Here is a 25,975-nt window from a genome sequence, read left to right as displayed (position 1 = left end):
AACTCTTGGCTTTCTCTTGGCCCGGGTCCCGTAACCTTCCTTCAATTTTGCAGGCATCATGTTTGCTGACTTGCTGCGTGTTGATGGCCTCGTACTATTTGGGATTGCAAAGGAGAAGGATACAGAGCGTCTTGAAGACGTGCGTATATAAAGGCCATACTGACCCGGGTAATCAGCATGAATTAACTACTCATCATCCAGCCTTACTAGCAACGACCAGGGGTCCGTCTTTGATTTTCCGCTCTTTCACAAGTACATACCTGCTTTCAACTTACACATTCTTTAGACCGTCGAACGGTTCTGCATCACGTGTTATTACCCTCAACAGACAAACTCCCTCCAACTCCATCCACAATGTACTCCTCAGCACAGCTCGTTGCTCTCGCAGTCTCCCTCCCGGCAGCCATGGCCTGCCTGGGCTATGACGGTGGCCTTCCCGCTGCCTCCGGCACCAAGTCCCTTGACGCGCCTCAGTACATCGAGGCCGGCCAGACCTTCGATGCCGAGTGGGTCAAGTACGACCGTGGCTCGGGCGCCTGCGGCGGCCAGAGCGAGGGTGGAGAGGCTGACACCGTCTTCGTGCTCGAGGACGGCGCCACTCTGAAGAACGTCATCATCGGCAAGGACCAGGCCGAGGGTATCTACTGCAAGGGCTCCTGCACCCTTGAGTACGTCTGGTTCGAGGACGTCTGCGAGGACGCCATCTCGATCAAGGGTGACGGCACCGCCAACATCATCGGCGGTGGTGCTTACGGCGCGAGCGACAAGGTCATCCAGCACAACGGCTGTGGTACCGTCAACGTAAGTCTCTAATAACCGTGACTCGCCATCAACCTCGGAATAAGTAAGACTGACTGTGCCCCTCAACAGATTGTCAACTTCTACGCCGAGGACTACGGAAAGGTCTACCGCTCGTGCGGCAACTGCAAGGGCAACTGCGCCCGTACCGTCCACATGGAGGGAACCACTGCCCACAACGGCGGCGAGCTGATGGGCATCAACACCAACTTCGGCGACAAGGCCACCTACTCCAACAACTGCTTCGACAGCGGTGTCACCGAGTGCCAGGCTTACACTGGCTGCGACAAGTCCGAGGGCGACTGCGAGCCTACCAAGGGTGGCAAGTGCTAGATGGCCAATGCACATAATCCGAGGCAGAGCACAACTTTGGGCTCTGTCTCATGGCATCGCAGCGACACTGGCTTGGGCCACTTTCTTCACAGTACATACCTCTTTACCAATCCGCGTACATAGCACGGCATTTTGAATATACTCTTGAACAAACCATGGCTGAATAAAAAACATGCGCAACCAGAACAATGTGAATGAGGACGGACTTGCTGATGAGAACTAGTGTATTGGTATGTGCTCGCTCGTTCAAGACTTCTGCTCCTCCTTCCTGCGCGTCCTCACCATCTCTGCCATCTGCCTACCCTCATCGGTGCCCAGGGCATTAAACCCGTCCTCGACGCCCTGGTTGTCACCCCGCTCCATCTCCTGGCTCATCTTCCACTTCCCGCCCATGTCCGTGATCTCGATCTCGATCCCGATGATGGCCTTCTTGAGCAGGTCGATGTAGGCCCCCGGCGCGTCCCCGACCTGCCACGGCTTCTCGTACCCCATGATCTGCGTCTCGGCGAGCTGCGACAGGTCCGCGACGGCCTCGGACAGGAAGGCGTCGGTGGACTGGTCCTTGGTGTCGTAGTAGACGCTGAGCTTGCCGTACACCTGCACGGCGGCGTAGTTCCACGTCGGCACGACCTTGCCCGTCGCGGGCTTGGTGTCGACGTAGAACTTGGGCGTCACGTAGTGGTGCGCCGGCCCGTTGAAGAGGACCATGACGTCCCTCTCGAGCTTTCGGGGACCAGCCGGTGGGGACGGGGCGGCGCTGTCGCCGGCGCTGAGGTGCTCTATCAGGGATCTTGCCTGGGGGTTGGCCCGGGCCATGTGGCCGCGGAGGACACCTAGCTCGGTCTCGCTGTCTTCATCTTGGACGTCGAGGATCCAGGGGATGTGGCTGGACTGAAGAAATGGGAATTTGGGTGAGTCGATGGCGGTGGTGAAGATGCCCAGCGGGTTGGCGCGGATGAGGGCGCGGAGGGTCGGGAGGTGAGTTTCGGCGTGCCCAGCTCGGAGAAACATGCTGAATGTAACGTGTGGAGATTTCAAGATGCCAAAGGCTGCTGCGAGTCGAGAGTTTCAGCTACAACGAGGTTTGCAAGTTTTGGGCTGTTGGCACCATCAAAGAGGCCCTCGGCACGGATATATGAGTCCTGACTGTGGATAGTCTAGAACCCAGGCTGGTGAGCCACGCTACCGCGTTACTACCACATTGTCCCGTTGTGTTGCCGGCGTCCCTGTTAGAGACATGTTTGCCTGACCGGGCCGGGCCCCGCGCACTTGCGCATCCGTTCCGCGGAAACGTGCGCGTGAATTGCCAATTGCTCTTCGCTCATTGAGTCACCCCGAATCGCGCGCCCGCCTTTCTCTCCACTTCCAGATCGGCTGCAGCCCAATACATCAAGGCATGCATAGTTCCGGCCTTTGACCTGCATGTTCGGGATACGTTGTACAAATTTGGCAAGTCCAAGCGTCCGGCCCGGTTCCAGAATCTGTGCGGCCAGCTTCCAAGCCACAAGCTCTGACCCTTCCCCCGTGACTTGTCATATTATTCCTCCGAGAAAGACAACGTAAATCGAGCCTGGTATCAAATTGCGAATCAGAATTGTCATATGAATGTTATAAAACTACACAAAATACGCGAGAAGAGTGTCCATGGGAGATAGTAACACAGGCCGGGGTTTGGTGCTTATTAGAAGCTCGCTGAGCAAGTTGATCTTAGCTAATTATATGTCTATCCCTACTAGTAATGCATATGGCCTGAGGTTAAAGTTTGGGTCACCGAGAGCGGCGCTCAATCGGCGGCCGCGGAACATCTCGCCATGTTAGAGCGCACTCACTCTCAATAGTTTAGGTTCAGGGTGGGATCGAGTCTCATCCTAACGGTCTGATAACTCATTGAGGGGGCTCTTTGTGAACCTGTTTGATCCACATGAAGTCAAACGGCACACTTGCAGCAGATTGCCCAGCTTGCCAACCGCTTCGAAATGCCGGCTTGTGGCATGTGGTGTAGAGCCTTAATTGCACGGAGTCACGCCCTTTTGCGTTGTCAAAGGCTTAATTGATGTGCGTAGTCCCGAAATCGCTGATCAATTCAGATTGGTAGTGATTGCAGTAGGAATAAAGAGCGTGCCACCTGCGAACTGCCTGACGAGAGACATCGCTATGGCGGATTACAATACATCCTACTGCTCTCCGACCCACTACACCGAACCAAGATTTCTCAGCTTGGGGTCTTCAGGTCTGTAACAATGCATCGGGAGTTTCGGTCTGGAGTATTGTTCGACATCGATTTCGAGAACATCTCCGAGCAGTTCTGAGCCTGCTGAGCGACTTGCAGGGAAGAGATATCTTTTGATAGGTCAGCAGCGCAGAAAATATTCTCAAAAGGACTAATTACCCCTTTTAAATACTCATGGATGCAGAGCCGCCAGAAGATGACCCATTTCATGTTGGAGCGCCTTCGGATAACCTTCAACCTCCAGCCCCGGTGAACCTTGAGGGCCCACTTGGGATTGGCGAAAATGCGATTAGTGAATGCATATGTTCTATCTTTGCCGTAATATATCAAATGGACGCAATGCAGCCACACTTTCTTTACTTACCAGTTGATGTCGTCAATTGCTTATTCGTATTTGGAACCATCCGGGCATGGTTCCATACTCGGAATCGAGACACCACATCACATTCTGTGGGCTCCTTAACACGAGACACTGAACCAGACCTAGCGCGTGAAAAGATGCTGCATGCGATGGACAGACAGAGACTGAGTCTTGTCAATTTGTAACTCAATTCACCATGCAGCATAGTTGAGGCAATGCCTCTTCAAAATCACTCAAGCCGCCATAAGCGGAGCAGGGGCCCGAGGAAGCAGCCACTAAGTGTCAAGCTCAACGTTCCGGAGAACCATGACCAATCCAGCCCTGATCTGGCAAGCTTGGCCGATCGCGAGTCATGATTTCCCGGCGCAGAAACGCGATGTGATCGATCCAAATGACGTAGCACGTTCGAGATTTGCGGACTATCCGGTTCTTCCTGGCCTTCTAATTCTAGTGTGTTTTGGGGGCAAATGTTCACCTGTTCCTGTTTGGCCGAACGCGTTGGCTTATTCATCTCCTCATAATGCTCACGTGCTCCCGCTCGGCCGACTGCTCTGGTCTACGGATGTATGCTTTGATACGTGTACTCGGGTTATCCGTGAGCTCGGATTGTTCATCTCCTGCCAAGTCTCCTGGCCCGACGAGCTGTTCATGGCTAGTAACCGGTTACTACATTGTGGAGGTACAACGGCCGATCCACGCCAATAGCGACTCAGGTATGATGGTTCTCGGCCAGGTCAATGACGCTGCTCTCTTGTATGCCCAGCCCAGCAAACCTGTGGGTCTGTAGCGCAGGCTTTCCCGTGCTACGGCCGATCTCTCGCTCGAGGCTTATGGCCTACCTGTCGGCCGGCCTGCCAGATTCTCCTCGGGCAGGAATTACAGATGAGAGGTAAAATAGCTTCGATGTTATTGGGGTATAATAGGTGCATGTTTCCAGCATATTAAACAGCCGGTTCGTGTAACCATGGGGCTGAACCGACAGATACATGGGGCGCTGTCCGGATTATGCAGCAGCAGGGGTCGGCACTTACCGACGAGGATTAAACACTGGTCAACTGCAATGTGGCTCAGTCGATGTCACCATTGCAAGCCTTAGCCGCATGATGAGTGGGTCCAGAATCCAGATGCCAAATGCTTCTCGAGAAAGCTTGCCTACTTGGGACTGACAAATCGGGGCCGGCTCGTGGCATATATATTCCAAACGGGTCCGTCTGCCACACATGCTTGTGGTGCCATCTGTCGACAACTCCTCATTTCACCTTCCACAAAGGCATTCTCCGAAGTCTACCAAATCAGCCGAATACACATAATCTCGACCTTTTTTATCAGCTCAACAAAATGGCGCCATCGACCGTGAAGCAGTGGACTATTACCAGCACTGAGAAGGGCTTCGATGGCCTCGAGTTTGGTGAGGCACAGTTGCCCAAGGTGGGCGAGAACGATGTCGTGGTAAAGATCCAAGGAGCCTCGCTCAACTACCGTGACCTCATCATCCCCAAGGTAAGCTTATCCTAAACACGCCATTATTTACTACCTCGATGCATGCCAAACAGCGGCACTGACGCCTTGGTACCAGGGCATGTATCCCTTCCCTGCCAGTCCCCCGATTGCAGCCCTGTCGGACGGCGCCGGTGAGGTCGTCGAAGTCGGAGGCCGTGTCAGCCGATTCAAGCCCGGCGACAAGGTCGTGACGCTCTTCAACCAGGGCCACCAGTTCGGCGCCGTGGACATCCCCGCTACAGTGACTGGCCTCGGCGGTGCCGTGGACGGCACGCTGCGACAGTACGCCGTCTTCAACGAGACCGGCCTCTCCCGCGCTCCCGAAAACCTGAACGCCCTCGAGACAGCGACCCTCACATGCGCCGGCCTCACTGCGTGGAACGCGTTGTACGGCCTCAAGCCCGTCCTCCCCGGCCAGTGGGTCCTCGTGCAGGGCACCGGTGGCGTCAGCATCTTCGCCCTGCAGTTCGCCAAGGCCGCCGGCGCGAAGGTCATCGCCACCTCGTCCTCCGCCGACAAGCTCGAGACCCTGAAGAAGCTGGGCGCCGACCACGTCATCAACTACAAGGAGGACACGAACTGGGGCACCACCGCCAAGAAGCTGACAACTGGCGGCGCCGGCGTGGACCACATCATTGAGGTCGGTGGCGCCGCGACGCTCGAGCAGAGCGTGCAGGCTATCAAGTTCGAGGGTATCATCTCCATTATCGGCTTCCTGGGCGGCGTGAAGGCGACGACGTCTGCTCTCGACGCGCTGAGCCACATCTGCACATTCCGAGGCGTCTACGTTGGAAGCCGACAGCAGCTGGAGGCCATGGTCGCGGCCGTCGAGGCCAACGACATCCACCCTGTCCTCGACAAGCAGGTGTTCACCCTGGAGCAGGCCAAGGAGGCATATGAGTATATGTGGGCCCAGAAGCACTTCGGCAAGGTTGCGATCAAGGTGGAATAGAGCCAGGGTCAAAGTAATGTGTAAATGTCTCGATAGCTGTTGCGTGCCGAGAACCGATCTGGACGGACCAGAACTGTAATTTAGTGCCCGAGATACCGAGGATCTAGCTTTCTTTGAGCGCGAGTTTCATGCTATAATAAGCCTTGCGAACCCAACGACACCATTTGCGCCACCCAGGCAGTTCTATAGCACCCGAGCCAGAACTGCCTCGTTCGCTTCGTGAAAGTATCCACAATTTCGTCGATCAATGGATTGTTTAAACGTTGAAGCCACAATGCATCAGTCGCCGATAACTCGTCGTATGAAACGCAACGTAGAGGCTTCGTCCACAAGCTTTACCGTCCCCTGGCATGATTCAGGTGATCCCGGCGGCAGCGGTCGAGCGTTCCATTTTTAATCCCCAGCCAAGATGAGCGCATGAAATAAACTTTGGGAGACGATTAAGCTCACGAATCGCCCCTGGCTCTCAGTGTCCATATAACTTTGAGCGTCCCCTTTCTGATCCGGAGTGCGAAGTCTCCGTGATCATCCTCAGCAACATCGCACGCACAGCGTATTCGGCAGACATAGCAGTTGTCACCGTTGAATATTCCCATGAACTCGACTCTACATTGATGCATCGCTACATGCAGACCGGGGAAGCGCCAAAACGTCGCTTTTGAAGATGGAAATTCTGCGACGACACTAATTATCGACCTGTCAGTGAATCCAAAACGAAACGTACGACAAGATGGCACAGTCACTGATTTTCGCTCCGCCGAGTAGAATGTTCAGTTGCCACGACGATCGACATCGCGTCTGAAGCTGCGTCCACATATACGCCTGGATGATTCGCGTACCAGACAGTCCGCGTATCAAATCAGTCGATCCTTGAATCGCCTGTACATTTGTATTTTCGAGCCGTGCCTCATCCCCACCACCATGGTCGCCATTCTCACGGTTGTCATGCCTATTTTCGGGCTCCTCATCACCAGCGTCTTTGGTGCACCTAAGCCAATGAGCGCGAAAGAGTTCAAAGAGCAGGGAGTCTGGGGGCCAACGGCAGTGTGGTACTGGCGGTGCTCGTCACCGTTCATTGTCGAGACCTCGTGGGACCTTGAACGTTGGAGGCCATCCAGTGTTTGCCTCGAGGGAACTTGCTGCTCAACACTTGCGAATGGCCCGCTGTGTAGCAAGGATGCTTGCAAGCTCGTGCAGAAGGAGCCGGGTAAGCCAAAGGGACAGGATCCGTTGGTGGTGACGGGAGGAAGAAGTCCACAAAGAGAGGCGTAAATACCCATATAGGACAAAGAAGGTTCTAAGTTTGCTGATGGCTTTTGTTACCAACAACTGCATTTTGTTTCTTCAAAACTGCAGTCAAAGAACAGTGTACCTTCATTTACTGTGAGGTAGTATTAGATTGAAATGGTCCTGTTGACCTGACATGCAAATGATCATATCAGCGACTTACTCACCGACCTAAGTGATTCCCGAACAACTTCGCATACCACAACAGGCACATTATCAATCATAGCCACAGGCCAACTGGTCCAAAGAATTCCTGCCCATTACTCAAGCTTGTTCTAAAACCCATACACAACCACAAAAAGCACAACCAAAACCCACCGCCTTCTGACTGCTACCTATACCCCTGCGATCATGCGTTTTCTAAAGTCACGAAATAATGGCACTGCGCCCAAGACTCCGTCAGCCCGTGGACAGGAAAGCAAGTCTGTCAACCCCAAATATGACTTTGAATTCGAAGACCCAAGTCGCGAGACAGAGAATGACTCGCATGACTCGCAAAATGACAGGAACATCGAGATGGACCTACTCTTGGCGAGATTGAGATCAAGGGCAACAAAGCAACACGTTGGCGACCAGACAACGCGGTACGAGAACGAAGATCCCAAAGCCAACAAACTGTTCCAAGACGTGCCCGGATACAAAGAGGGCCTGCGGCCGGAGCTAGAGGGCCAAAAGAAACGCACGAGTCCTTACGCATGTCCACCAGCCAATGTCGCGAGAGAACCAGTAAGACCAACCCGACGGATTGAGGGGGATGACCCTGCAGCCGATCAACTCCTCGCAGGTGCGAGCGAGAGGCAAAGGCTAAGCCAACTGGAGGATGCCCCGGTGCCTGTGTCCATGGTCAATGAAGAAAGTCCCATGATCAAATCAGCCCGCGAAATGAGAGGTCTCGGATTGTCTGGCAGAAACAGAAAGAAAGGCGAAGATCCCGCAGCTGATGCACTGTTCAAATCCTCGGGAAGGCCCTAGACAGATAATTCGAAATTTGGTGCACATGTACATATATATGTAGGTGATTTTCGTTCTAGTGCGACAAAGGCTTTGGAGGGAGGGTGTGTGGGAGGGCAAGGCATAGTCATCCACACCTGTTTTCCTCCAACGTGTAATATCGTAGTGCCCGGAAACAGCAACATCCGCGTAGATTCACGAAACGACAACATCAGGTTGAATTGAGGAGAGTTAGGGGAGTTTTGGAGCCGAAGATTTGAACTTGTCAAAATTGCTCAGGTTCTGCAGTGCCAGGAGCCCCAAAGAGTCTAGTCTGAAGAATGGCCAATGAATGAGCCAGAGTACGCCCACCCAGCTTCCACAGTACGCCCACCCAGCTTTTAGCGTTAGCCCACCCAGTACTCCCTTTTCTTAGTATTATATTAATAAAACTAAGTACTTTTTTAAGTAAGCATAAAGTTTACCTTATATATAAAAAGCTAGGGTAGCTATTTTTTAATTTAAGCAATATTTTAAAAATATAAGCCTAAAAAGCCTAGAGCGCCCAGAAGCCCCCAGAGCGCCCAGAAGCCCCCAGAGCGCCCAGAGGCCCCCAGAGCGCCCAGAGGGCGGCCGAGGGCGCAGAGGGCGGCAGAGGGCGCAAAGGGCGGCGAGGGCGCAGAGGCCGCAGAGGGCGAAGAGGCCGCAAAGGGCGAAGAGGGCGCAAAGGGCAAAGGGCAAAAGTAACTTTTAAGTTATAAATAAAGGGATAGCTATAAAACCCCTTTAAAATAGCTATAGCTATGCTTTATTAATAACCCCATAATATTAATATTTTATAATGCATATAGTTAATTTCCTTATACTAGGTGGGTCAACGCTGAAAGCTGGGTGGGCGTACTGTGGAAGCTGGGTGGGCGTACTCTGGCTCCCAATGAATTAATCACTTATCTATCATTCTGATGATGTGGTGGTACTCATCGCCTTTCTGCAAAGTTTTCATTGGGAATGTAAGGATTGGCATCTCGTTCAATCGCAGATAGGGTATGTCCCATGCAGCTAAATGAGCAGCATTATGTACAAGTCTGGTAGTGACCATCATAATCCGATGCTGAGTGAGCCACAGTCGTGCTCCGCCCGGACGGTTTGGGGCCTCGACGCGCGGCTCCACTGCTTTGTAAATTTGTTATTAGGCGATGCCATACTTTGAATCCTACACGACTCAATGAATCCCAACAGCCAGTGTTGCTGCAAGTCAATTCTCTGTTCGGACTGCGTAGGAGGAAAACCTTCGCCCGCAACATCTCGTTTGGAAGTAGGCATCAAATGATTCCGAGTCCTCCAACTCTCTTATATACCAAAGATTATCCCACTTGCAGAGATCGAACAAAATTAAGAGGTCCTCAGGATCGCAGTAAAATTTGAAAGTTGAGGCCCGTCTTTGAAAATTCTTGTCTCATCTTGAGACCCATCTTTTGGCTGAAATCAAGACCTTGCCGACGACTTCAAATTTTTCAGAGTCGTAAGGTCTCGCCAAGAATGCGGCTCTTTTCCAAGAAAGCCGGGTTTGCAACATTCAGAAGTATGAACGCGGAATCAGCAACCAGTCTCCATCCTGTGCTTCTGGTGGAAGATGTACACCCACTGAAGCATCGGGAATCTTGTCGCTCTGCAGCCACTTTTCCATTCTCGGAGACCCCAAATTAAACGCCAGACCATGCCTCAGGAACAATTCATGTTGATGCTCAAATTTCCAATCGTCCCGTTGGGAAAAGATTCGAGATCCCACGAAGAACGACCAGTTATCTCTCGTGCCTATCGTATTGGGCACGGTCTCTTGCAGATTCGTAGATGATCGACGAAGCCCTTTCGCAACAATGAGATTTTGGGACGGGTTTTCTTTCAAGTTGAGGTTCAGCCCGATTTCCTTTGCGTATGATGCATGAATTGCATCGAAGTCAGAAAGGCCAACAATGGCTTCTGGTCTGGTCTTTTGAAGGACCTCAACCGCCAGGTCGAGCCTGTCCTTCATGTAATCAGGTTTGAAACGCTGGCTCTCGACCGGTTCGACTATTGAAAGAATTCCATAGATTCTATCTCTGGGATCTTGACACGAAAGCTCGGCGACAGCTGACGTGGTCCTGGAAAATCGCATCCGCGGCTGTTCTTTTGCGCCGGCAAGTAGCAGTGGCATGGCCTCTCGAATCGCCGAGCACAATGTGCTCCACATGCCGGGATGCGAAAGGTTCAGAAACAGCCAATATTCGGTGCTAGGCCACAACCAGGAGTCGACGACCGAACTCGTCACCCAGATCCAGGAAATCGGTAATATTTCATTACCGCAGTAAACACTTATGTCCTTTCCGAGGAAAAGCTCTTGGTAGACCCAAACCCGATGAAAATATGGGCGCGAGAGAAAATTCGCCAGCGCTTTGCAAAGTCGAATGAGGATGGATCTTGGATGTTTCCGCCTCCAGGTAAACAGTTCCGTACGGCTAAGCTTTAAGACGTAGTAGCTTCTTGTTTCCCGGGAATGAAGGAGGGCCGATTGAATCCTTGCCTCTCCTCCACGCACGAACTCGTAGAGAAATTTCACTGTCATCTCCGTGAGCTCCTACGCAGGCAACAACCTGTGTAGCTGTCTTGAAGATTTCTCCCATCATGGCTACTTGTGCGCTCTTCTCGTCGTTGTCGAGCTGGTTGACACACATCGAATCGATCCAAACGAGGAAGTCTCAGGTTCCATCACCAGTGTGCGGACTCGTTTGCCTCAGCGCATATTCGCAGTTCAAGCGCACATCCATCTGTTGTCCATTGACGAGAATCGAGGCGAGAGGCGCTTCGCCCCATGTATACGATATGGCACGGTACGGCGGCGCTGCGGTAATGGAAACGGTCGTGAGCTCGCAGTGGACTGGGATTGCGCGGGTCTTGACCACGCTGAGGACTTTGAGCAGCCTGATGTGAGTTTTAGAATGAGGGAGAGGGTAGTGTTGGAAGATGAGTTGTTCTGTTAAAGCGGCCATGTTGGCTAGAGGTGGTATCGAAGTGTCCGGCCGGATTCAAGGCGAAAGGACAACAGACATCGGTGGGAAGCGGCGAGTTGTTCGTGCAGAGAGGTCTGGAGAAAATAGTTCGCTCCATGCACAGAGTAACATTGGGGGGGGGGGGTAAAAGCACTAGCGCTCCTCTTGCCCCGGGCTTTTTCTATGAGGCTGAAAACCCAGACAAAGCCAAGCGCCAAATCACCCATGATAAAGTGGCTGCGCCTCGGGCCATGGATGCGCTGAAGAAATATGAGGAGATGTTCACGGTGCTATAAGATGAGAACGCCTACACCCTGGGTGCGATTTACTTGGTGTCAGGCCTCTCCAAGACGCATGGCACATGCAGCCAGGGTCGATGGGGCCGGAAGCGCATGTTACTCAGACCAAAGATTTTTGAAGTGACTAGTGACGTCGACACCTACTACAACATTCCCACTGAAAGCCGTCCCGGATCACAGCCTGGAAGGACTGCCAACAACATACGAAATTCCTCAACCACGTAAGCTGACATCAGGCTCGCGATTGCAACGCCACGAGATCGCCTCTCTTCTTCGCAATATTTCCCACATTGCGCCCTTAGGCTGATGAGCGCAACGCGTCTGCTCTCCAATACTCAGAGCCCATTGTCCAATAGGCTCGCTTCGATGACTCCATTCCCATTTCCAGGAGGCATCCAGATCTTATCAATCTTGAACCCGCCAGTCTCCAGCAACCGCTTCCACTGACCCGCAGTACGATCAAAACTTGCATGCAGACCCAACATGACCCAGTCTAGACAAGCTGGGTAGAAAGAGCACCCTGTGTCTGGCAGGATCAACTCATTGATGATGACCTTGGAGTATCCTCTCTTCATCGATCCGCGTAGGTTCTGCAGTATCCTCAGGCAGTCCTTATCAGGCCAGCAGTGGAATATATGACAGAAGAAGTACACCCTTGCACATTTAATGGGTTGGGGCTGAAAGAAGTTGTACTTCACTCGCCTGATCTTTGAGTCAAGGCTTCGAATATCATCGATCACGGAAGGGAGGTCCTCTAGAACAAGTTTACCCGGAGGTTGCGGGTAGCGCGCATCAAATGTGATCAAATCGTGACCGCGCGCGCCGCCAATGTCAACCAGAGTCGGGGCATCGGACGCCGGGTCAGAACCGGCGAGGATTGTGTCTTGGATGGGAAACCATTCGACCCAGGAGGGCTTGTCGGCCCGGACACCTTCCATGAAGGTATTGAAGTTATCGAGAATGGCTGGCTTAGACTGCCATAGTGCGAATGATTCGAGAGACGTCCCGTGTGAGAATTGAAACAGGCCGTTGTTGGGGTCACTGGGGCATGCCGCACCGCGGACTTCGAGATACTGGGGAAATTTGGACAGAGAGCACACGTATTGGTCCCAGCTGTCAACGGTGAGTCCAAGTCTAGCATGACGGATTGAAATGCCAAGAAAAGTGACTCACAAATGAATGTGGCCTGCTTGGATTGCGGGCTTGGCCAGTGCACAAGTGATCGGGGTGGCTTTGTACTTCTCCATCCCAATCTCCTCAACAGTGCCGTTTGTGGCAAGAACACGCATTATGCGGACTGGGGTAAAAATATGTCAGTTACCGTTTGTGCAAAGAAGAGTGGAAATGGAGCTCACCAATCAGTAGCTTCTCAGCCTTGGTTTCATCAGAAAGCTGCTGAGCTGTCTTGGGCGTGTTGCTATCGGCCAAGATCGTGAAAACACCCAGCTGAACCCCGATTCGGACACATATGGATATAGTGGGCTATGATACACTGTGAGAATCATCACCACGTGATAGCCAGGGAGGTATCTTACAAGTAGACCTAGCTCTAGAGCAGCATCAGCTGGCTTTTGAAGGGCTGTTGTGAGCTGTTGAGATAGATGGAGCGCCTTGGTACGCAAACGCTCATTCATGAATTCACCCGAGCTTGGCGAATTTGAATCTGCCAAAAGGTAAGACAATTGTGAGAATATCGAGCTGAGTGCTGACGACATGGCGGTCCCATAGAATGAATCAATACTTTGTGAAAGAGGGTATCTTCAGCTTGAATGCTCAGGGTGGCTGCAGGTATTTGAAGCGAACGACCCCTCTTGGCTTCCAAAAGCGAAATGGTCTTATTCCTGCACATGTTCAAGAGTTTCTGATTCCAAGACCCTTAGGTGTTGTATTCATCAGCTCATTGTACTTGAGTCAGTCCGTTGGCATTAGAATCGCACAGGACTTGAACCAAAAGCTTAATGAAAGGCTTAAGCACTCACTACATCCCCGAGATGCTATCAAAGGCTTAAACTGAGTCAAGATATCGTGCAATAGACTGATCACATTGGTCATGGCGCATCGGGCTGGCGTGGCTGGTAGATAGATTTCCCCGGCCTGCCTGCCGCTGGCCCCGAACGCCTTGAGGCTATCAGGAAGCAAGCTTCCTCTCGCTCTCTTTTCCTTGGCTAGACGAGGTTTCCTCTGTGATGATGAGCATGATTGGAGAGTATTGACTCTTGCACGCGCCTCTCGTGACATTGCAACCCCCTCTTGCAGTACGGTGGGGTGGAAAAAAGTCTCAGAACAATTTAAAACCTCAACTTTATATGGCCAGGACTTGTGGCTTCCGGTCCTGCCAAGGTGGTAACAGCTGATCGGTCACATGCTTATAATTGATCCAAGTCAGCACCGAATACAGCTTGAAATAGGTCAACTTGACGCCCGAGTTTCCCGTCATCAACGGCTGTCTTGATGAATTTTGTTACTTGGCTGAGGTCCTATACTCACAAATCAGTCTCCATTTTCGCGTAATTGGCAGCACCATGTTGCTCAAACAAGCAAGAACCCAGACGGAGCTGTCATTCACCTCCTTTTACAATGTGAGTCACCACTCAATCATTTACTCAGCATTTGCATAGACATTGACCATTCCAGATTGTTGATGGTCAGCGACGTGGCGCCGAACGAACAGTTCGCGGCGTTAACCCTGCTACTGAAGAAGAACTATGGGAGGCGCCCATAGCTACCAGAGCAGATCTCGAAGATGCTGTCGTTGCAGGCAAGAAGGCCTTTGAATCTTGGTCTCAAACTTCCCTGGAGGAAAGAAGGAAATGTTTGAGCAAGTTTCGGGACCTGATAGAGAAGTATGAAAATGATCTGTCACAGGTCATTATGGCAGAGACTGGGAAGACGGTCAGTCTCACATGCTCTAAAATCTCTCCCTTTCTAGAGGCAGTGTGCTCGATGGTACGTAATGATGGGCTAACGAAGACGTAAACAACAGCAAAAGATTACAGAAGCTGAACTGGTACTAACAATGGCTCAACTGAACTGCAATTGTATCTTCCCTCTCCATCTTCTTGTACCCTCGAAACTCCTACTAATCTTTTGAGGAACAGTGACCCTCGAGATCCCTGAAGAAGTCCTCCAAGACGATGAAACAGTCCTAACAGTTCGGCGGTACTTCCCTGTTGGAATTGTCGGTGCCATTTGCCCTTGGAATCTGCCGGTTGGGGTAATGGGCATCAAGATTTTCCAAGCCATCATTGCTGGTAATGTCATCATCTGCAAGAACAGCCCCTATTCGCCTTATGCGGCTTTGAAGTTCTGCGAAATCGCTCAAGAGGCCTTTCCTCCGGGCGTTTTCCAAATCCTGGGTGGCAGCGATGATATGGGTGCTTGGCTGGTTGAACATCCCGGCATTCCCATGATAGCCTTCTCGGGACATACGCGCACAGGCAAGAAGATACAGGAGTTGGCGGCAAAGAATTTGAAGAGATTGACGCTTCTACTGTGAGTCACTGCCCTTCCTTTTGCTGGCCCCCTTGCTCTCTCCGCGACACGGCTCTGACAGATCATCACAATCTTGTAGCGCCGGCAATGACCCAGTGATTGTCTGCCCCGACGTGGAGGAGATTGAAAGGGTGGCCAATGAGGTTGCCTTGGCGACGTGGTTCATTTCCGGCCAGGCCTGTATCGCCACCAAACGAATCTACGTGCACGCAGACGTCCACGAACGTTTCCTGGAAGCTTTACTCGACGCTACCAGAAAGACGGTCGTCGGCTCGTGCGCCGACCCAGATGCCTACATGGGCCCCATCCAGAATGTTGACTTATTCCGCCGTCTCAAGCGCCTCGAACAGGAATGCGAGACAAACGGCTACAACATCGTCCTGGATGGCAGGAACCGCGATTCGGCGAGGAAGTCGCAGGCTGTCAATGAAGGGAAAGTGAACGGCTCCTCCCATGAGCGCCCTGACAAGGGATACTTCTTCTATCCCACGCTCGTCCTCGACCCTCCTCCCGACTGCCGCCTTGTCACAGAGGAGCAGTTCGGCCCCATTTGCCCATACCGCCGTTGGACGGACTTTGAAGAAGTCATCAAGGAAGTCAACAGCTCGGAGTACGGGTTGGGAGCGACAGTGTACTGCAAGGACGACGATAAAGCCGTTGAGCTGGGCAAAAGGATTCAGGCTGGTATGGTCTGGGCCAACTGCCATCCTAGGGCTCTGGGACCCGAGCCTTATGGTGGAACCAAACATAGTGGGTTTGGTGCTGAGGGCGGCGAGGCTGGTCTGAAGTGTTTCATGAAACCGCAAACGATGTTCAGGTTTGGATGGAGCATGGTGAAGGATTAATCTTTTGTATGGTTAGATCGCAGGTTAGGGTGAAGTACGGATGAACTTATTCCATGGTTCTCACTATCATCATATCTCAAGGCACGGCTTCTGTTCTATTTCTTGCGCTAGATTAAAAGATAGGACGATTCTTGTGGCCTGTTGCTACAGATTCACCCTGCACCAAATCCCGGACTTGTCCTCAGGCCATCAACTGACCTGTGAGCCGTCTCCGTGTCCTGGGTTGACGGCATGTTGACAATCATTACATATAGGATACCCTAAAGCATTGAGGCCATTTTTGGTTAGAGTTTTGGTACTGCTTCAGTATAGGGGACCATGAAGTCTTGGATAGCACTACTTCTTTTGGCTTGTGCACTTTGGGTGCTTTGTCTGGGTACTTGAGCGCCCGTTTCTCCGCCTCGCGCTCGCGCTTCTTTTCCTTCTTGTCCTGCTCGGCTTCACGTTTCTCTTGCTTCTGCCTGTCCTTCTCGCTGAGTTCCACCTTGGGGTCCATTAGGCAGTTGATCGGGCTCGTTGGGTTCTTCTTTTGCTGCAACACATTCAGCACCGGAGGCAAATCTAACAAAAGTTCCACAGAAGACACAACTCATTCAGAGATGTTTCAATGCAGAGAAAACTTACAAATTTGGCTTGGGACTTTAGATCTTCTTTATCAGCGTGAGCGGTCAACATACTCTGGACTTTGGTACGGCTCTGGCCCCAGGCCCCGGGCTTGACCCTCTCTTCGCCACTATTTTCCTCGACATTGTTTCCGAGCGCATTTTTTGGGCCAACATAGACAAGTTGGGCTGCCGCAGGAAAGTTGGAGGCTCCAAGTATGCCATCATTGCTCCGCATGCTGCTACTCTTCGTGCCCTGGGATATGCCCTGGCGGATGATGTGGCTGGGGCTATCACTCTGGCCCGGCCGCACGACATTGCTGCGCGACTTCACGTCGTAGGACATGATAAGACAGTACAAACCGCGCGGCCGGAAAAGCTCATCATTCATCTTGACGAGGTAGCCATTCTGACTGCAACGGCCAGGTAAGGCCAATCACAGGTCAGCTTCTTCACGAATGCCGTCACGCAGAAGTTCTAAGCAGGGATAAGAAAAGAGGAAGCACATACCCCTTTCGGGCGTTTACTTCCTTGTAGGCGCCGGCGGCCACCTGCAGTGCCGCCCCGACGATAGGCGCGCCGACGAACTCGGACCCAGGCACCGCACCGACAGCCTCGCCCGCGATGTTGACGGCCTCTACAGCCGGGTTGGAGGCGACGGACTTGTTGAGGCCGTCGATGAAACGGAGAAAGGTCTCCTGGTCGATTCCGCAGCAGAGCAGGTCGGGCGCATACGCCCGGACGAAACCTCGTGCGCGATCGCTGGGGCGCCTCTGCGGGACGACGACGGCTCTGGGCAGTCGTGATTCGTCACCTGTCGGTGCCACTGTTGGGGCCACCTGCGGTGCGCGTTCTTGGTCCGAGTTTGTAGGAGGGGCATGATATCTGCCCGCATTTGCCATGGGAGGACCTTGGGTTCTATCATCTTGGCTTGGAATGGGTTGCGGAGGGGCTTGATCCCCATAATCTGAGCTGAAAGTGGACTGCTGAGGACCCTGGGTCCTAGTAACTCCATCCACGAATGTCTCCTGCATAATGAGGCCTGGGGAATTCAAAAATTTAAAATAGAAGTACTGTAATGGCGTGAGCAAAATCAAAGAGGCGCACACAATTATGCTTGTGAGTTGCCGGATGTGGCCCTCAGTGTCGAGAATTAATGACCAAGAAAGTTTCAGCTTTGGACTGATGCAAAGTGCTTAACACCAGAGACTCAAGACCTCATGTTGCACGTCTCTCAAGTAATGCTAGTAGCATAAGCCAAACGGTATGGAAAGCGACAAATCAGTCCTGGTTTTGCAGGGGTGATTGCTTGGTTGCCTCCCCACGAGCTCCCGTAGGTAGAATAATCGCCCCGAATCCTCCCCTCGGCGTCGGCCAGTGATTGGTTGTTTATATTCTCAAGTCCTTCCCACTACCACTCATTACTGGAAGGAGTAGCAAAGGATTGCCGAGAATTCTTGGTATCGAACGGAGGAGGATTCGGGAACCCTGTAAGCCCAGAGGCTGAGCTATTGGCATTCAGGGTCCATTAAGCCATCGCGAAGTTGCGGGTCACCAAGATCCATTTGCACCACCTGCTACAGTTTACGCTGGAACTCTGCAACTGGGAATTGTTAGGGGAAGGGGAGATCATGGCTGTCATACAATATATTGTCGGCGCGGGTTATGACCTACGCAATTCCCCATTCCCGACAGCACCGCTTTTGGAAGCGTGTCGCAGTACGCGTGTCTTTGAGTATCTGTACAGAAACGGGGCACAGCTGCGACCTGGGTCTCCACTGGCAACATGGATCGGTAGGGGTGGTGGAATTGAAGTTTGCCGAGAGCTGTTGAAGTCGGGTGCAGAGCCGAATGCCTACTTTCGAGGTAAGGCTTCTCCAGCAATCACAACCCCTTTGCAAGCAGCTGCGCGCGAGTGCAGTGTGGATATCACCGAGCTTCTCCTTCAGGCAGGCTCCGACGTCAACGCACCAGCTAAGTGAATGTGGGGGTATACAGCCCTTCAAGCTAGTTGTGGTTCGCAGCTAGATTTCTTGGAAGGTCAGAAGCGAAAGTTGAGAACAATGCGTCTCCTCCTCGCTCATGGCGCTGACGTCAATGCCGCTCCTGCGCGTGTTGAAGGGAAAACAGCGTTGCAAGAGGCAGCGGCATCAGGGGACTTAGCCGTTGCAAAGTTGCTTCTTTTCCACAACCCCAGAGCCGACGTCAACGCACCGCCGTGTGCAAGCGTGTTCTCTCACGGTAGTTTTATGGAACCGCGACTTGGCACCGCTCTGGACGGTGCAGCTGAAAACGGTCGCATAGACATGGTTAAGTTGCTTTTGAATTGCAACGCACTCAGCCACTACAGGGGAAAGACTGGCTACGATGGGGCAATCGATGAAGCAAGATGTGGAGGACACCATGCGGTTGCAGATCTCATACACCAACATGCAGAGGATGCTAAGTGGTCGGGCGCTAGCCCTGAACTGTCGCAGCCATGGAGGGATCATCATGAGTATGACCTTGAATGGGGCCCAGATGAGGATATGGAATATTCAGAAGACGATGAAGAATCCAACCTTTCCGGAGATGAGCTAACCGCAGAAGACTGGGAGAATGATGCTGTTGGGTATCTATGTAAAGATTTGGAATGATGGAGCTTGGAGATTGAGCAGGAAAATGTCGAATTTTCTTCTTCACTTCTGACAAAGGCAGTAGCTTTGTTTCCTAGATTTTCAACATAAACGCCACCCGGAGCGCGCCCGGAGCACATAATCCAACACACACTCGCTTGCACCCACACGTCGAAGAACGCTCCGTCCCCAGATTTTAGATTGTTCTGTGCAAGTGGATGACAAAGTGATACGGTCATCACCCATATTTTCAGGTACCGCTTACCTTGATTTTTTTTATCTTCTTTTTTCAAGAGAACTTTGCCGATAAAGAATAATCAACCTGTTTTGGCCTGTGCAAGGTTTGTGCAAGCGATACCAGAAGAAGGGAAAAAGACCGACCAACAATTTTATTTCCGATTTGGGCTAGCTGATGCTTTGAATCTAGAACTGTACTGTGTTTGCACTGCCTGGTGGATTCCATGTGACAGAATGAGCACAAGAACCAACCCCGTTCTCTTGTGCCTGCTTGTTTGCAACGACCCACCGTTTAGGAAGCTGCCAATGCAGTCAAATGCACCACTGCAATTCTGGGCCAGGGTTTGTATTCCCTAAGGTGGGGCAGAAGCGTTTGCTTCTTTATTACGTCCTCGTTGTCAATGTCCTCATTACCACAACCGGCTTGTCTCCGTCACGGAAGGAGTCAGAGTGAACTTACTCGCATTCAACCAAAAGACACCATGTCCGCAAGCACTGTTGCCGTATCAGTGCTCTCATTGTTGTGGACCAAGATTAAGAAACGGGTCCAGAGGAAAATCCTCAAGGTCATCAGTATTTGTTGCATCTTCGTTGGTGTGATGGTCTATCTCCGTTGGGATACCCAACCTCGACATCACAAGCCATTCGAAGCTCCATCCACAGAGGTCATCATCCATGGAAATCCTGTGAACGGCTTACCAGAACCAAAATACGCTCTCAATCCCTTTCCCCCGTCTCCAATGAGAAACGAAACAAAAAGCTGGGCGCAGAATGAACAACATCATCCATGGCTCGCTGCCGTCATATCAGCAGCAGGAGACGCTGAACGAAGAATGCTCATACGCTCCAGCTGGATGCAGCTCTTCCGAGACGTGCCTTCCGACGGTCGCTTCGTCGTCTCGAACCCGGGTCAGCGGTGGACCGAAGCGGTGGCCAGCGAGAATCGCACATATGGGGACATGATTGTATTGGACAACATCGCGGAGGACGACGTCACCGCAAACACCGTCAAAACACTCGAGCTCTACAGGTGGCTGGTCAGAAACGACGTGCGTTACGAATTCGTCTCCAAGATGGACACGGACCTTTGGCTGAACGCGCGTGGATTCTGGGATCGTTTCCTAGTCCCACGGATGACCAAATCTTCCTTGGATGGGCATCTCGTGAGCACTGCCAATCACACTGTCATCGGAGAACTGTATTATTCCAGAACCGACGACCTGGTCTTCCCTCACGGGGCCATGTACACAATGACGTGGGATATGGTGGAGCTCCTTGCATCTCTACAGGAGAATTTTCAGGTTGTCACGGGAGAGGACATGGCTCCAGCCGTGTTGATGCTGAAGGGCGGCCAAAAAGCCGACTTTGTGAACTTCAAGGGCACAGAGAAATTCGACTACGATGATGCTGACGCTCGTGGGGACGGGACAGCCTGGGCAAGAAGGCAAACACACCCTAACGCAACATATCACGCTCTTATCGCCGAAGAACCTATCGCGGTGCACCGACTCAAGGACGAGAGAGTGTGGAATAAAGTCGCCGACTGCTTTGATCAAAATGGCATCAAGGAGATGCCGCCGCACCCCCGGTCCGGGCCTTGGCGATCATTGCCAACGCTGTGGCACGACTTTTGGACGTGGGTGGGAGTGTCCGGCCAGTATGACTCTCGCTTTGACCAGATCCCTGGATTCTTGTGGGAGCTGGACGGAGAAGGAGATTGGATCTGCGACGGGATATGGAATTTGGGCACGTCGGAACGGAATCTGAGTTCCAAAAGCCCGTAGCACTTGTCGCTAATAGACACTGTCTGAATCAAATCCACAGGACATACGAATTGCAAGATAGCTGAGGGTCGAGAGTCTTCATGCCATGTGTACGTGCCAAAGTATGATTCGTATGCGTGCTTAAATGCAAGCGACGGTGCCACCCAGGCGACGTTGTAGCTGTTGCAATGACTTCACTTACAGGCAAATTTGTGTGTGTTAACGGAAGGGGACGGAAAATTCCTATTCGTCTCGAGGAATACATCAACTTGCTTTTGTCAAAACATAGCTATGTCACATTTGGGACACTTCGTAAGCTGCTCACGCCACATATAGACATGAAGCGATGAGATCAGCTCCCTGCTACGATGTGTCTGATGTGAATTATATTCGGCTGAGGTGATCCAGACAGTTCTCTTCTCTAGGAAGCACAATCATCGATGATGTCCCGGCAGAATTTGTCTCGCTGCAGGCGGATGCCTTCTTATCCGCATGATAGAAAGTACTATCACTCCCTCCCTCCTTCTCCGTCAAGTTCGCCGGTAAGAGTCCCGCAGCTCACGTGTCGACCCTTTCGCACGTGCTCCTCGACGTAGTCGGTATTGACGGTATCTTCTAGTTGGTCCTGGGCGGTGGCAGTGAGGGAACTTGGCAATGGCCGTTCTCGATCCCAGGCCAGAACGCGCACGACATTCTCGGCAGCCTGCAGCATTTGTACCTCAAACTCCAAGGCGGCCGAGAAGCACGTGTCCATGGTTTTATCAGAAAGAGAGATATATCTGGCGTCTAAGCGCAGGGCTAGACGCTGCAGATCGTCTCTTACGTAGTAGAGAAACGCTTTCAGCTCAGGATCGCCTAGGTAGTCGAGCCTGTCCATAAACTTGGCCGCGCGGACTCCGACGAACCTCGCCGTAAGAATCACGATATTCTCCAAGCTGGCGTCCGGGGGCTGTAGGGCGGTAGCGATCTGCCTGGATGCCTCGACCGCTCCCCGCTCAATACACGAAACGCGGTCGTTTCCGAACGCAGTGGGTGGTGAGTCGATGATATCCCGGATCCTCGTCGTGTTCACCAAGTCCCGGACCGAGATGCAATGATAGTTTGGCCCACTGACGGGCCCATAGACAAGGAATTCGTCGGGAAACGACGTAGCAGTCAGATCCGCCCGGTTTAAGTCCTCGGTGTACCAGACGCGGTCTACCAGGGATGCATGTGAGGTGTCAACCACCGCGATTGTAGAGGAATCGTTCTCGAGGGCAAACTTCAGGGCCGTTTCCAGGGTATGGGTCCATGAACTGAAGGGCGATTCAATGCGGCGATAGTTCTCAATGTGGAGGGTAATTATGTCGTAGAGCCAATCTGCTTGAATCTCCCACATGTTTATCAGTTTCCCCTTCTTGTCCCGGTACAGCGAGTTCGCACGCAGGAACGCGTGCGGTATGATGCCGTTCCATGAGTTCAGCCTGGCATCTTCACCTCCACCAGATTTGGCGTGGAATCCTCGGAACAAGAACTTTGGAACTCCGGTCTGAGAGCCTGCGGAGGAATTGACGGTCAGCACAGGTGCTAGATGCTAGGTCATCATGTCAGGATGGTATGCTTCGTAGATTACTCACGCTCCAAGAAAGCTCTCTGTTTCTCCAGGTCTTCCTGTGAGAAAGGACCATCAGGAAACATACCCAACAGAGGTAGGTCGTCTTTCAGGTTCCATGGCTTTTCACTCGCAGCAGCTGTACTGAAAAGCGAGCCGCCCCAGTCGGCGACAAGCCTCCCGGACACTAGGCGCCAGTATGCTGATACTGCGCTCTGATGCTTCACAGGTCCTGGTTGTTTGACTGTAACATGAGCCATGTGGTTATGTACCCCCCATTCGCCTTCGTCGGGGCCTGGGGATTTCGTGTCCGAAGTCAAGGTATCAGGAGTGGTGAGCTGTGACGATGATGTCTGCTCATCGTGATCCGAAAAGGCATCATTGGACCTTGGCTCGATTTTACCCTCCTCTTGGACATGCCTCGTGGATTGATCGTGCTCGGACTGCATCGTGGGAGAATCCATCTCTGTTTGGTGTTCGTCTTCGAGGTTGGGTGGCAATTTAGATGGCTTCTCAGTGTGCTGATCGGCTTCGAGTCGCGCTCTGAAAGATTTCTGCCGAACAGAGTGCACAATGAAGATGATCGCGGTGTTGTGGAGGTCTAGCAGCAGTCTCGGATAGATTTCTTTCGGCGAACTGTATGCAAATGAGACGAGGCTAGGGGTTGGATGCCTTTGAAGCTGCCAAAATCATGACGATTAGCAAGGCCCAGTCAATCTCGGTGCTCACGTCCATCAATTCCGATTTTGCAGCCAACGAGTGGGAAGCCTTGAAGAAGACTTGGACACTTACCTGCGCAAGGTCTCAGCAGTGGAAGGTCATTATCAACCACTAAAGACCATGGATTGATGAGAGAGAATCCGAATAGAGTCGATTCGGTCCTGCTTCTGAAAGAGGGAACTCTGCCCAGTGGCAGCAGGTCTTAACCATCAATTCCTGACCCATACCGAGGTGACACTGAATCAATCTACAGCTCAAAAGCATTTCATTCTCTCACATTCAAATCAGTATGGGCTAGTTAATTGGCTGTCGAAACATCAGATCGCGGAGTGAGTGAGTTTGTGCCACAGAGATAGCAGTCATTCATTTGAGATTGGATAGCGATGTACACAGGAGTTTGTGCCTGCAAAGGCAGCAGCCATTCATTCAAGAACGACTTCGCCACCACCAAAGTCACTTTTAATGCAGCTATTTGCTCTTGGAATGAATGTGTACGACTTAGAATGTATCCTTTCTATTGCTCATGAATTGCATGCGCTGAACTCTACCAGTCTGAGTTGTCTTCGGGTTGCAGGTATGTGAAACCAGCAAGTTAGCCGACACATCATTGAAGTGGTTCAAAATGCAGATAAGGGCTTGTTTGCTTGTGAAAATGTGTACCAGTTCATTGGACACACCAGCCTTTCCATTTTTAGGGTTGTCAGTTCTTCATTTTCGCCCATGAGAACGAACATCCTCCTCTCCTCCCAGCCGCCTCTCCTTGCAGCCACTAGTCCTTGTGGGCCATCTCCGGGGTGGCAGGTGCCCATTGATGTATGGAGTGACGGGGCGTAGACAGAGTGTGTTTTCAAAAGTATGTCTGCACAGCGCAAATGTTTCTCAAAAATTTGCTTCTATGTAATTGTACCACTTTCACAGCTCAAACTCTTGCGGCTACATGATCACGTTGACAGCCCAAACAAAACCTAGAACCTGGATTCTACCTTCTTCTCTGTGTCCTGCAGGGCCCATTCACTGGCCCGGTCTTTGCTTCGTACCGCCCGCGCCTGCGCAGCTGTGAACCCCTTGGCCTGAGTGGCAGGGTTATACCCCAGGCCGGTGACCTTGCCCACCATAGCATCATCCACCTTGGGGGCCTCCTTCCCGTCCGCCCGTTTGTAAACCGTAACGACAGCGGCGCCGCCGAGGCCGAGGTTGTGCTGCAGGCAGTACCTGGTCCCGGAGACGGCGCGGTTGTTGGCCCAGCCGCGCAGGTGCCAGACGAGCTCGGCGCACTGTGCGATGCCCGTGGCGCCGAGCGGGTGGCCCTTTGAGATGAGCCCGCCAGAGGGGTTGATGACGATCTTGCCGCCGTAGGTGATGCCGCCGGCGCGGACGAGCTCGTGCGCCTTGCCCGGCTCCGACAGCCCCAGGAAGTCGATGGTGATCATCTCGTTTGCGCTGAAGCAGTCGTGCAGCTCGCAAACGCTGAAGTCGGAGGGCCCCACGCCCGCCTCGGCCATGGCGGTGCGCGCCGCGTGCTCCGTCATCTCGCGGCCCATCAGGTCGATGGAGCTCTTGGAGAAGAGCGAGGGCGCGTCTGTCGCCAGGCACTGGCCTGCGATCTGGACGGCCTGCTCCTTGAGGTGCGGCCGGGCGTCCAGGAAGGCCTGCGAGACGAGCACCGCCGCCGCGCCGCCGTCCGAGGTGGGGCAGCACTGCAGCTTTGTCAGGGGCTCGAAGATCATCGGGGCCTTCTCGATCTGCTCGCGGGTGTAGACGTCTTGGAACTGTGAGTATGGGTTGTTCACGCTGTGGGCGTGGTTGATGCGGGCGATCTCAGCAAAGTCCTCTGGCTTGGCACCGTACCTGTCGGTGAATGTTAGCCTGTGGTCATTCGCATGGGCCAAGGTGAACTCACTTCTCGATGTATTCACGGCCAGCATTACCGAACATCTGAGCAGCACCTGGGGCATTTGTGAAGCCCCGAGTAGACGCCATCATCAGGCCCGATGTTCCCGTGGGGTTCTCGCGGTCGTTGAAGAAGGTCTGCAGGCTTCCAGGCATCATCTTCTCAAAGCCGACGACCAGCACGCAGTCAGCAGCGCCGCTGGACACGTACTGCCTCCCAATGGCCAGACCGGTGGAACCGGTGGAGCAGTTGTTGTTGACATTGATGATGGGGATCTGGGTCATGCCAAACTGGTAGAAGACCCGCTGGCCACACGTCGAGTCTCCGTAGCAGTAGCAGGCGATGCCCTGCTCGACGTCGTCGTAGTTGATCTTTGCATCCAGCATGGCCTTGACGCCGGCCTCAAACCCGAGCTCCGTGTAGTCCACCTTCCCACGGGGCTTGATGAACTTGGTCATGCCCACGCCGAGGACGTAGCATGGCTGCTTCTGTTTGGGTGCCAT

General features: G+C 52.6%; 11 protein-coding genes across 11 annotated transcripts; 6 read left to right on the top strand and 5 right to left on the bottom strand.

Annotated features, from left to right (window-relative positions):
• Positions 1-354: 354 nt before the first annotated feature.
• On the top strand, positions 355-1,131 carry INS49_013676 (uncharacterized protein; the record flags this gene model as incomplete). Its single annotated transcript, XM_043174373.1, has 2 exons — positions 355-801; positions 871-1,131. The coding sequence occupies 2 exons, from the start codon at positions 355-357 to the stop codon at positions 1,129-1,131; spliced, it is 708 nt and encodes a 235-aa protein (XP_043021318.1).
• Positions 1,132-1,377: 246 nt separating this feature from the next.
• On the bottom strand, positions 1,378-2,142 carry INS49_013675 (uncharacterized protein; the record flags this gene model as incomplete). Its single annotated transcript, XM_043174372.1, has 1 exon — positions 1,378-2,142. One exon carries the CDS (start codon positions 2,140-2,142, stop codon positions 1,378-1,380), a length of 765 nt encoding a protein of 254 aa, XP_043021317.1.
• Positions 2,143-5,060: 2,918 nt separating this feature from the next.
• On the top strand, positions 5,061-6,174 carry INS49_013674 (uncharacterized protein; the record flags this gene model as incomplete). Its single annotated transcript, XM_043174371.1, has 2 exons — positions 5,061-5,222; positions 5,299-6,174. 2 exons carry the CDS (start codon positions 5,061-5,063, stop codon positions 6,172-6,174), a joined length of 1,038 nt encoding a protein of 345 aa, XP_043021316.1.
• Positions 6,175-7,095: 921 nt separating this feature from the next.
• INS49_013673 (uncharacterized protein) lies at positions 7,096-7,446 on the top strand (the record flags this gene model as incomplete). Its single annotated transcript, XM_043174370.1, has 2 exons — positions 7,096-7,381; positions 7,439-7,446. 2 exons carry the CDS (start codon positions 7,096-7,098, stop codon positions 7,444-7,446), a joined length of 294 nt encoding a protein of 97 aa, XP_043021315.1.
• A 366-nt stretch (positions 7,447-7,812) lies between these two features.
• INS49_013672 (uncharacterized protein) lies at positions 7,813-8,433 on the top strand (the record flags this gene model as incomplete). Its single annotated transcript, XM_043174369.1, has 1 exon — positions 7,813-8,433. One exon carries the CDS (start codon positions 7,813-7,815, stop codon positions 8,431-8,433), a length of 621 nt encoding a protein of 206 aa, XP_043021314.1.
• A 3,618-nt stretch (positions 8,434-12,051) lies between these two features.
• INS49_013671 (uncharacterized protein) lies at positions 12,052-13,431 on the bottom strand (the record flags this gene model as incomplete). Its single annotated transcript, XM_043174368.1, has 4 exons — positions 12,052-12,829; positions 12,890-13,013; positions 13,072-13,198; positions 13,252-13,431. 4 exons carry the CDS (start codon positions 13,429-13,431, stop codon positions 12,052-12,054), a joined length of 1,209 nt encoding a protein of 402 aa, XP_043021313.1.
• Positions 13,432-14,238: 807 nt separating this feature from the next.
• Positions 14,239-16,053, top strand: INS49_013670 (uncharacterized protein; the record flags this gene model as incomplete). The annotated part of the gene is made up of 5 exons (XM_043174367.1): positions 14,239-14,295; positions 14,351-14,559; positions 14,646-14,662; positions 14,815-15,208; positions 15,288-16,053. The coding sequence occupies 5 exons, from the start codon at positions 14,239-14,241 to the stop codon at positions 16,051-16,053; spliced, it is 1,443 nt and encodes a 480-aa protein (XP_043021312.1).
• A 244-nt stretch (positions 16,054-16,297) lies between these two features.
• On the bottom strand, positions 16,298-17,557 carry INS49_013669 (uncharacterized protein; the record flags this gene model as incomplete). The annotated part of the gene is made up of 3 exons (XM_043174366.1): positions 16,298-16,585; positions 16,678-17,068; positions 17,166-17,557. 3 exons carry the CDS (start codon positions 17,555-17,557, stop codon positions 16,298-16,300), a joined length of 1,071 nt encoding a protein of 356 aa, XP_043021311.1.
• A 2,432-nt stretch (positions 17,558-19,989) lies between these two features.
• On the top strand, positions 19,990-21,291 carry INS49_013668 (uncharacterized protein; the record flags this gene model as incomplete). Its single annotated transcript, XM_043174365.1, has 1 exon — positions 19,990-21,291. The coding sequence occupies one exon, from the start codon at positions 19,990-19,992 to the stop codon at positions 21,289-21,291; it is 1,302 nt and encodes a 433-aa protein (XP_043021310.1).
• A 487-nt stretch (positions 21,292-21,778) lies between these two features.
• INS49_013667 (uncharacterized protein) lies at positions 21,779-23,310 on the bottom strand (the record flags this gene model as incomplete). Its single annotated transcript, XM_043174364.1, has 2 exons — positions 21,779-22,806; positions 22,950-23,310. The coding sequence occupies 2 exons, from the start codon at positions 23,308-23,310 to the stop codon at positions 21,779-21,781; spliced, it is 1,389 nt and encodes a 462-aa protein (XP_043021309.1).
• Positions 23,311-24,546: 1,236 nt separating this feature from the next.
• INS49_013666 (uncharacterized protein) lies at positions 24,547-25,975 on the bottom strand (the record flags this gene model as incomplete). The annotated part of the gene is made up of 2 exons (XM_043174363.1): positions 24,547-25,429; positions 25,482-25,975. 2 exons carry the CDS (start codon positions 25,973-25,975, stop codon positions 24,547-24,549), a joined length of 1,377 nt encoding a protein of 458 aa, XP_043021308.1.

The sequence above is a fragment of the Diaporthe citri genome (assembly GCF_014595645.1).
Source record: "Diaporthe citri strain NFHF-8-4 chromosome Unknown scaffold_7, whole genome shotgun sequence".
Taxonomy (NCBI): Eukaryota; Fungi; Ascomycota; class Sordariomycetes; order Diaporthales; family Diaporthaceae; genus Diaporthe; species Diaporthe citri.
The sequence above is the reverse complement of the archived record's forward strand: the minus strand, read 5'-3'. Positions and strand labels throughout refer to the sequence as shown.